The 10646-nt window shown below is 48.1% G+C and overlaps 1 protein-coding gene across 1 annotated transcript; it reads right to left on the minus strand.

Annotated features, from left to right (window-relative positions):
* Positions 1–423: 423 nt before the first annotated feature.
* On the minus strand, positions 424–10344 carry LOC139440079 (basic proline-rich protein-like). Its single transcript, XM_071218722.1, has 2 exons — positions 10246–10344; positions 424–2742 (listed from the first exon to the last, which is right to left on the minus strand). Exons 1-2 carry the CDS (start codon positions 10342–10344, stop codon positions 424–426), a joined length of 2418 nt encoding a protein of 805 aa, XP_071074823.1.
* Between the last annotated feature and the right edge of the window lie 302 nt (positions 10345–10646).

The raw sequence follows: 10646 nt of genomic DNA on the forward strand, positions 1-10646 counted from the left end.
GGGCATTTTCGGGACTTGGAGTTGTCCTCAATGATATGGCAGGGACAGATGCTGGACATTCTATATCCTGCCATAACCCACTGAATGTACTGGGGGAGAGTGCAAACCACAATATAAACTATTATCCCTGCGGTGCAGCAGTGCTCCAAATGGATTCACCAAATGCAGTGACTGTGCCACAATGATGAAAGAGGTTGTTGATGTGGGAGGAGCTGGGGGGTGGGGGTGGGATGTGGGGTAAGTGGGAACCTCATATTTTTTAATGTAACATTTCTTGTGATCTATGTATCTTCAAAAAATTCAATAAAAATGCTCATAAAAAATAAAATTAAATAGGAAGTTAAAAAAACAAAGAAACCTCAGATTGGAACAGAAGAGGAATTCGTTTGTTTGTTTGTTTGCGGTTGCGCTGATTTATTGGGGCTAATTCTGGGAGGGGGCCCCTAGAAGGTGTTGGGCCCTCGGTGGTGCAGGGCCTCGTGGTGGTGGAGCCGGCTTGTGCAGGTGTTGGCCCTCGGTGGTGCATGGCCTCGTGGTGGTGGAGCCGGCTTGTGCAGGTGTTGGGCCCTCGGTGGTGCAGGGCCTCGTGGTGGTGGAGCCGGCTTGTGCAGGTGTTGGGCCCTCGGTGGTGCAGGGCCTCGTGGTGGTGGAGCCGGCTTGTGCAGGTGTTGGCCCTCGGTGGTGCAGGGCCTCGCGGTGGTGGAGCCGGCTTGTGCAGGTGTTGGCCCTCGGTGGTGCATGGCCTCGTGGTGGTGGAGCCGGCTTGTGCAGGTGTTGGGCCCTCGGTGGTGCAGGGCCTCGTGGTGGTGGAGCCGGCTTGTGCAGGTGTTGGGCCCTCGGTGGTGCAGGGCCTCGTGGTGGTGGAGCCGGCTTGTGCAGGTGTTGGCCCTCGGTGGTGCAGGGCCTCGCGGTGGTGGAGCCGGCTTGTGCAGGTGTTGGCCCTCGGTGGTGCAGGGCCTCGTGGTGGTGGAGCCGGCTTGTGCAGGTGTTGGGCCCTCGGTGGTGCAGGGCCTCGTGGTGGTGGAGCCGGCTTGTGCAGGTGTTGGGCCCTCGGTGGTGCAGGGCCTCGTGGTGGTGGAGCCGGCTTGTGCAGGTGTTGGGCCCTCGGTGGTGCAGGGCCTCGTGGTGGTGGAGCCGGCTTGTGCAGGTGTTGGCCCTCGGTGGTGCAGGGCCTCGTGGTGGTGGAGCCGGCTTGTGCAGGTGTTGGGCCCTCGGTGGTGCAGGGCCTCGTGGTGGTGGAGCCGGCTTGTGCAGGTGTTGGGCCCTCGGTGGTGCAGGGCCTCGTGGTGGTGGAGCCGGCTTGTGCAGGTGTTGGGCCCTGCTGGTGCAGGGCCTCGTGGTGGTGGAGCCGGCTTGTGCAGGTGTTGGGCCCTGCTGGTGCAGGGCCTCGTGGTGGTGGAGCCGGCTTGTGCAGGTGTTGGGCCCTGCTGGTGCAGGGCCTCGTGGTGGTGGAGCCGGCTTGTGCAGGTGTTGGGCCCTGCTGGTGCAGGGCCTCGTGGTGGTGGAGCCGGCTTGTGCAGGTGTTGGGCCCTCGGTGGTGCAGGGCCTCGCGGTGGTGGAGCCGGCTTGTGCAGGTGTTGGGCCCTCGGTGGTGCAGGGCCTCGCGGTGGTGGAGCCGGCTTGTGCAGGTGTTGGCCCTCGGTGGTGCAGGGCCTCGTGGTGGTGGAGCCGGCTTGTGCAGGTGTTGGGCCCTCGGTGGTGCAGGGCCTCGTGGTGGTGGAGCCGGCTTGTGCAGGTGTTGGGCCCTCGGTGGTGCAGGGCCTCGTGGTGGTGGAGCCGGCTTGTGCAGGTGTTGGGCCCTCGGTGGTGCAGGGCCTCGTGGTGGTGGAGCCGGCTTGTGCAGGTGTTGGGCCCTTTGTGGTGCAGGGCCTCCTGGTGGTGGAGCCGGCTTGTGCAGGTGTTGGCCCTCGGTGGTGCATGGCCTCGTGGTGGTGGAGCCGGCTTGTGCAGGTGTTGGGCCCTTTGTGGTGCAGGGCCTCCTGGTGGTGGAGCCGGCTTGTGCAGGTGTTGGCCCTCGGTGGTGCAGGGCCTCGTGGTGGTGGAGCCGGCTTGTGCAGGTGTTGGGCCCTGGTGGTGCAGGGCCTCCTGGTGGTGGAGCCAGCTTGTGCAGGTGTTGGGCCCTCGGTGGTGCAGAGCCTCGTGGTGGTGGAGCCGGCTTGTGCAGGTGTTGGGCCCTGCTGGTGCAGGGCCTCGTGGTGGTGGAGCCGGCTTGTGCAGGTGTTGGCCCTCGGTGGTGCAGGGCCTCGTGGTGGTGGAGCCGGCTTGTGCAGGTGTTGGGCCCTCGGTGGTGCAGGGCCTCGTGGTGGTGGAGCCGGCTTGTGCAGGTGTTGGGCCCTCGGTGGTGCAGGGCCTCGTGGTGGTGGAGCCAGCTTGTGCAGGTGTTGGGCCCTCGGTGGTGCAGGGCCTCGTGGTGGTGGAGCCGGCTTGTGCAGGTGTTGGGCCCTGCTGGTGCAGGGCCTCGTGGTGGTGGAGCCGGCTTGTGCAGGTGTTGGCCCTCGGTGGTGCAGGGCCTCGTGGTGGTGGAGCCGGCTTGTGCAGGTGTTGGGCCCTGGTGGTGCAGGGCCTCGTGGTGGTGGAGCCGGCTTGTGCAGGTGTTGGGCCCTCGGTGGTGCAGGGCCTCCTGGTGGTGGTGCCGGCTTGTGCAGCACAGTGGGGCGGGGCGGCGGGAACTGACCTTGGAGCCGGGAGCCGGCCTGGGGGGGGCGGCAGCAGCAGCGGGCCGCTCCCCTCCACCTTCAGGCCCTGCACGGAGCGGGCACGGGCGGTGCCGCGCGCCCGCGTATGGTCAGGGGGGAGAGGAGCGCGGTCCGCACGCCCCGGGCCCCGCGCAGTGTCACCCCGGAGGTACGGCGCAGCCCCAAAGCAGCGGGATTCGCTTGCTGCTCGCACCGCCGTTCAAACCGCTAATACGAGAAACTGTGGTTCTTGCCTTTGGGGGTGAGCAAAGAGAGAATTTTCAGAGATTATTAAGAAAGAAGAACACTAGAAATAAGTACACAGACAACCTGAGACATGGGTCGTGGGTGTGCTACAGAGTAAGACGCACCTCAAGCATGAATTTTTAAACAGATGTATTGAAGCTTTATTTACATACCATAAAATTCACCTGTTTTAAGAGCACATACTTTTCAATGATTTTTAGTAACTTAAAAACTTTCACTACAACCTAATTTTAGAATATTTTCATTACCCTGAAAAGAAAACTCATGGCCATTTGCAGTCAGTTCCTACTCTCTCACCCTTTAGGCAAGGCAGCCACTAATACACTTTCTTTTATTTATTTATTTTTACCACCCTATTATTATTTACACCTTGTAATAATGACATCTTTTTGTCCTAGTTGGTGGAAGAACATTCTCGTATTTGTGCTATGAACCACCCATCATCCACAACAGGGTTACTATGCTACAGGGGTACAGGTTTCATCCTCTAGCTTTCCTTCTAATGACATATATGACCTTAAATTTGGCAAGAAACTACTTATATACTGTCTATAGATTTGCCTTTTCTGAATATTTCACATAAATGGTCTCTGAGAAGACATGCTGTTTTGTGTCTAGCATCTTTTGCACGGTCTACTGCTTTTGAGGTTCATCTGTGTTGTAGCATGTACCCCTACTTCATCTATTTTTGTTGCCAAGTAGTAGTCCATTATATCTTAGGCCACATTTTAGTCATCCATTCCTCAGGTGATGGACATTCCGGTGGTTTCTTCTTTTAGGCTGTTATGAACAATGCTGCTTTGACATTGACTGACAAGTCTTCATGTGTACCTGTTATCATTTTTGGAGGTAGATATCTAGGAACAGAATTGCTGGGCCAGATGATAAAACTACATTTAACACTTGAAGAAACCGTCAAACTGTTTGTTTAAAAGCAGATGTGTGTCCAGAGTAGGGCAAGGAGCTACATAAAATACGACAGCTTCTCCCCGAACTGAGATGCTTACGTCAGGCCAAAGAAAGATTCAGACAAGTCCAGCTTGGCAAGTATCGGGCATTTATTTCAGGGGCTTACGTGGGGTCCTCATCCTCGGTGGTGGGAGGACAGACAGCCTTTTCCAAGCTCGATTGTTCGTGCTTCCCACCAGAAGAGAGGGGTCTTTTAAGGGGCCTGTCTATGTGCTGCTGAGGGGAGCTGCCTTCTAAAGAACGCAGAGCCAATGCTCTGAGACAAAGGTACACGACTTGACAATAATTATCAAGGCATTCAGGGGATATGCATGACTTTTACTGGAAACAAATCCTAAAGGTACAGATGTTTTCACCAGAGTAGATGTTATACGTTGGTGGGAATGGGTTAATTGATGAATGGGTGATTTAGACATTTTTTGGAAAGCAGATGCCATGGCAGGCTTCCAGAAAAACAGGTTAAAGCACTCAAGTACAAGACCTGTTGATAAGTCACGAGTTACGGGGGCTTGCTGCTTTAACTATTCAGGAATGCTGCTACTGTTTGGAGTGGGGAAAAGAGCAGGAAGAGTTGGGGTGAGAAAAAAATGCAAAGTCTTATACCCCATAATGGGACATTTTAATTCCCACTGGCCATTTGGAGGGGGTTCCAGTTTCTCCACATTCTCAACAATGCTTGCTATTGTCTGTGGCAGGATAAATAATAGATCCCAGAGATATCAGATCCTAAGCCCTGGAACCTGGGAATGTTGCCTTCTATGGAAAAACGGGCTTTGCTGATGTGATTGAATTAAGGGTCCTGAGATGGGGAGATTATCATGAATTGTCCAGTGGGTCCTAAATGCAGAAGAGGGAGGGAGAGGAAAATTTCACAGGCAGAAGTGGTAGAAGTTAACATGATAGTAAAAACAGGGGAAAAAGACAGTGTGCTGCAGGCACAAGCCAAGGTGGAAGGACAGCCTCCAGAAAGTGGGAAAAGCAAGGAAACAGATTCTCTTCTAGAGCCTCCAGAGGGAGCACAGCCCTGTCAACACTTGGAGGTTGGCTCAGGAAAGCTTCTGGTCTCCAAAACTGTAAGGAAATAAATGTGTGTAGCTTTAAGTCACCCCGTTTGTGATCAGTTGTCACTGAAGCCATAGGATTATCCATCTGTTTGATTGTAACCATCCCAGTTGGGGTGAAATGATATCTCATTGTGTTTTTTATTTCCGTTTCTCCGATGACTTGGTAAGAGAGCAGAGACTGATATAGAAAGCCCAGAAAGAAAGGAGCCCTATGCCAGGAGAGAGGAAGCCCTGAGAGACAAGCCCTAACTGAGAGAGACTGGAAACCAGCAGGGAGAGGAGAGACCAGGCAGAGACCAGTGACTCTCTTGCTTCAGCACGTGGCAACTGACTTTGGGGAGAAAGCAACCTTGAGCTAGACTCTTGACGGCCTTGTAACTGTAAGCTTTTGCCCAAATAAATACCCTTATAAAATTCAACTGTTTTCTGGTACCTTGCATTGTCACCCATTTGGCTGACTAATATAGGTACGTATTATAGCTACCCTACAAAAGCGGAAGGGACCCCATTCCAAATTAGGTTCAAATGTTGAGACATGGCACATACACCAAGAAGATAAGAAAAGGTGTCTTACTTACACAATGGAGGTCCCTGGGGAGAGCAGAGCAGGCCTCTGAAACAGGTCCAAAGTGGTTTGAGAGAGTAAGATTGGCCTGGGTTTTTTATTGTGGTGGGTGGGTGAGGCCAGGGTGAGAGCTCCTGCACATGGGCAGGGTCTTGTGTGGTTTGACTCTCCCACTGGTGCCAAAAGTAGAAGCACCCAGGCTTCTCATCAGCTTGTCCAATTGTAGGCTTGAGGAGAAGAGGGTCAGGATGAGCCCTAAAAGCTGTCAACGGTCATACATCAATAAATGGAGTCACACTCCTCACTACCATGCACATACATTTATAATTATTATATTTCCTGATAAATTGAGACTTTTATCATAAAATGTCTCTCTGTCTCTAGTGATATTTTTGTCTTAAACTATTTTATCTGATATTAATATAGCCATTTCAGCTCTCTTATGATTGCCATTTGCATAGCATATCTTTTTCCATAATTTTACTTCCACCCATTTCTATTTTTTAATCTAAAGTGTCTTTTGTACACAGCATCCACAATTGTCTCATTGTTCATGGATTCTGTGTTTGACAATTGCGCTACTCACTAACATTTATTTGGAACACCAAAATCGATATACCTGGTGCTTTCACAGACATGCACAGAGTAGTGAAAATTTTAGTCACCCATCACAAACATTCCCAGCTAAAGTCGAACACGGCGATGCTCTGCCTTCTTGTTTCAGCTCTCATACTGTAAACAAGTATCCTTTTCACCTTATATTTAGTGTTGTGTTTTTCAAATTTTTGTGCTTTTCGTTGGTGATTTCACTACTTAAAATGGCCCCCAAGCATTGTGTTGAATTGTTGTCTGGCCTAACCACAAGAAGGCTGCACTATGTCTTACAGAGAAAATACATGTGTTATAAAAGATTTATTCAGACACGAGTTATAGTGCTGTTGGCCATGAGTTCAACGTTAATGACTCAATATAAATAAATAAATGAATGAATAGTGTCTCTAAACAGAAACACATGAAACACAGCTATGTGTTGATTGGTTGATGAAAATATTGTGACTACAAGCTCCTAGTTCCCTAACCCTCTCTATCTCCTAGGAGTAATCGTTTAGTATTTGCTAATTCAGTGTTTGTGGCAACGTTATAGAATGTAACTACCATGAGTAATGAGTATCAACTGCAGCTGGATCTAGTTTTTATATAGCCTGAAAAACCACTTATTTTGATTGGATTTTTCATTCATTGACATTTAATGTTTTTACCAATATGATTGAAATTATGTCTGACAATTTTCTACTTATTTTCTAAATGTCTTGTGAATCTTTTGTTTCTCTCTCTCTTTTTTTTTTTACCATTTTAATTCCTTTGTTGATTTTTAAATAATTTTTAGAGTTATTGTCTTAATGGTTGCTGGGGATTATAATATTCAACTTAATTTATGAGAATCTACTGCAGATTAATACTAATTTCTAATAAAATAGAAAAACTTTGCTCCAATATAGCTCTCCTCCCTCCCCCTCCTTTCTGCTCTTATTAACATATATATTACATATGTGTTATAAATAATAACAACACAATGTTGTAATTATTGCTTTTTATAATCTCATGTCTTTCAGAGAAAATAAGAGAAGAAAGGAAAAATATTTATACAAAACTTTTAAATGAACTTATTTCCCATTTTGGTACCCTCCATTTCTTCCTGTGGATTCAGCATAACAGCTGGTGTCATTTCCTTATTCAAACACAGCTTAACCTCGGTGGACGCTATGGCTCAACATCGTCCGGATTTGATCTTTAGCCGCAAAGAAGCCGGTGTTGCCATCGGAAGACTGTGTGAAAAATGTGGCAAGTGTGTGGTCTGTGATTCCTACGTGTGTCCCTGCACCCTGCGCGCACATGTGATGAGTGTAACTGTGGCTCTTACCAGGGGCGCCGTGTGATCTGAGGAGGCCCTGGAGTCTCTGATGTCTATTATTGTAAAGAGTGCACCATCCAGGAAAAGGAGAGAGTTGACTGCCCAAAGATCGTTGATTTGGGGAGCTCTAAGACCAACCTCTTCTAGGAACACAAAGAATATGGCTTCAAGAAGAGGTGATTGGCGGGTGGCCCTTCCCCCCCCTTCACCTGCCACCGCTGCCAGAGAAGACACCAACCACCAGCAGCAGAGAGATGCACAGCCCAGAGCATCAGCAGGCTCACCTGCTCCAGTCCCTTTCCTGGGCCCTCACCCAGACATGTGGCAGGAATGGAAAAGGATTCTCCATCGAACACGCGGGGGCCTGTAGCTGAGAAAAATTAATAGATTTGTTCCTGATTTTTCTTGAATTTGAGAAGCAACAATTGTAGTACCTACCTCACAGGTTTTGGGGTGAGGCCAGTAGATTAAACAGGAACCAAAACCTCAGGCTCTTTCTTCCCTGTATCCTGAGCGTGTGCCACAGAGTAGAAGGGCAAGTAGTAACTGTTGAAGGACTAAGCAAGTAAGTGAAGGTGTGGAATGTTTAGTACAGGGGGTGGCACCCGATCAGAACCAATAACTATTAACAGCCTGGAGAGAGAGGAACACGTATTCACAGTTGGTGGGAATGCAGAATGGCACAGCCACTGGGGAGGACTGTTTGGCAGTTCCTAAGGAAGTTGAGTATAAACTTGCCACATGCCTCTGCAGTACCACTACCGGGTGGTAGTAGAAGAACTGAGAGCAGTGGCATGGACAGACATGGACAGACAACTGCACACTGATGTTCAGAGCGGCATTATTCATGATTGCCAGAATTTGGAAACAGCCTAGTGTCCATCAACCAAAGAATGGATACACTGTGGTGCATTCACACGATGGAATGTTATGCAGCTGTCCATCCATGGAGGAACCTGGAGGACATCATGTTGAGCGAAGCAAGCCAGATACCAAAGGACAAGTACTGTATAACTGCACTACTATGAACCAAATATATTGTGTAATATATCATGATTCAAAAAAATTTTTATATGTATCCAGTACATTTAATTGAGAAATATATGTTTTTATTCAACTATGTTTTCTTTTTATTTTTAATTATTGTTTATATTTTCAAGTATTAAATGTACAAAATAAAGTTTAAAAAATATTAACAGTATTATTGAACCTGTCACCTGCTCTAAAGAGGGATTTTCCTCTGGTGTTAGGAACTCCAGCACAGATGGGAAGGGGAAAGGCTGGCCGTTGTGACTCACAGAGAAGGTCTGCACAGCTCTTCTTCTATTTAATTTAGTTAAATTCTGTCTCCTAGTGAGATATTTTCTATAGGTATAAATTGTATGAAATTTAAACTACCTGCTAAAAACCCTTCACAAAGCCCTACTTTGTGCAAAAATTTTTGAAGATAATGTGAATCCCTCCAAATTAAAAAAATACATATATACATATATGTAAAAATTTTAAAAATACATATATATAGTGGGTGGTGGGAGGAACTCCCAGAAAGCATGGTTTTTTTTTGTTTTGTTTTGTTTTTGTTTTTGTTTTTTTATTTTTTTTATTGATTTTGTAAAAATATTACATTAAAAAATATGAGGTCCCATTCGACCCCACCACCCCCACCGCACCCCTCCCCCCCCCAGCAACACTCACTCCCATCATCATGACACATCCATTGCATTTGGTAAGTACATCTCTGGGTATCTCTGCACCTCATGGTCATTGGTCCACATCATGGCCCACACTCTCCCCCATTCCATCCAGTGGGCCCTGGGAGGATTTACAATGTCCGGTGATTGCCCCTGAAGCACCATCCAGGGCAACTCCAAGTCCCAAAGGCACCTCCACATCTCATCTCTTCCTGCCATTCCCCATACCCAACAGCCACCATGTCCACTTTTCCCACTCCATTGCCACCTTTTCTCTGAGAAAGCATGGTTTTAAAGATAACCAGTTTAGGGAGCTCTGGCCGCATGGCACAATATGGCCACAAGGTGGTGCCATCATTCAGGCAGGACACAAATTGTCTAGGCTTAGTATCCTGTAACCCATACTACTATCTTCTAACATCTCAACTTTTAGAATGATTATGGTGTGGCTTCTAATATTCTTATCCCAAGGTAAGCTAGGTATCCATTAGATGGTAGCATTAATGACAGCTGAGAAACATAAGCAAGAACCAATACTAGAAAGTGAAATTTTGTGGAGCATCTGTAGCTCTGTGATTGAGCACCTGCCTGTACAAAGTCCTGGGTTCAATCCCCAGTACCTCTTAAAAAACAAAAAAAAAAGTGAAATTACAGGTGATGAAATTCTAAGAAAAAGCCAAACCTTCTGCCACAATACTCTATGCTATAGCTCTAGAAAGAGAAAGAGATCCTGTGAGATACGAGACAATGTGGAGAAGATGAATGGCAACCTTAAAGTAGAAATACAAATACACTGCAATGGCTGGAGGTATATAGGCTCCAAGAACACCCCCTCATATAAGTTTTTTTAAAAGATTTATTTTATTTCTTCCCACCCCCTCGTCGTTTGCCCTTGCTGTGTCTGTTTGTCTTTTTTTGTTTTTTTTTAGGAGGCACTGGGCACTGAATCCGGGACCTGTGATGTGTGAGGGAGGCACCTAATTGCTTAAGCCACCTTCATTCCCTGCTTTGTCGTGTCTCTCATTATGTCCTTCCTCCTCTGTCTCTTGTTGCATCATCTTGCTGTGTCAGCTTGCCACGCCAGCCCATTGCATCAGCTCACTCTCTTGCCCGTCTTCTCTAGGAGGCACTGGGAACCTCCGCTCCCTGCTTCATTGGGTCTCTCGTCATGTTTTTCTTCTTGTGTCTCTTGTGGCATCATCTTGTGTCAGCTTGCTGTGACTGCCTGTCACACTAGCCTGCTGTCTTCTTTAGGAGGCACCGAGAACCGAAACACAGACCTCTGATGTGGTAGGTGGGAGCCCAATCACTTGAGCCACATCCACTTCCCTAGATTTAAGTTTTGATTATGCAGGGTTTTTAAAAAGCACATTACTTCAGATAAAATGAAATCTCCTTGAAAATTGATTCAGCGATCCTAAATCTGTCTCCCAGAGCCAGATAGAAGGAATCGAATCCTGTTTTCCACAACAGCCCTTTAGCTCTTTGAAGATGGGGTACTCT

Source organism: Dasypus novemcinctus, chromosome 2 (assembly GCF_030445035.2).
Source record: "Dasypus novemcinctus isolate mDasNov1 chromosome 2, mDasNov1.1.hap2, whole genome shotgun sequence".
NCBI lineage: Eukaryota > Metazoa > Chordata > Mammalia > Cingulata > Dasypodidae > Dasypus > Dasypus novemcinctus.

Coding starts and splice junctions, on each gene's coding strand:
- LOC139440079 (XM_071218722.1), bottom strand. CDS start 10,344: ATGATGCCACAAGAGACACAAGAAGAAAAACATGACGAGAGACCCAAT. Junction 2,743..10,245: donor TAGAGAAGACGGGCAAGAGA/GTGAGCTGATGC, acceptor CGCTCCGTGCAG/GGCCTGAAGGTGGAGGGGAG.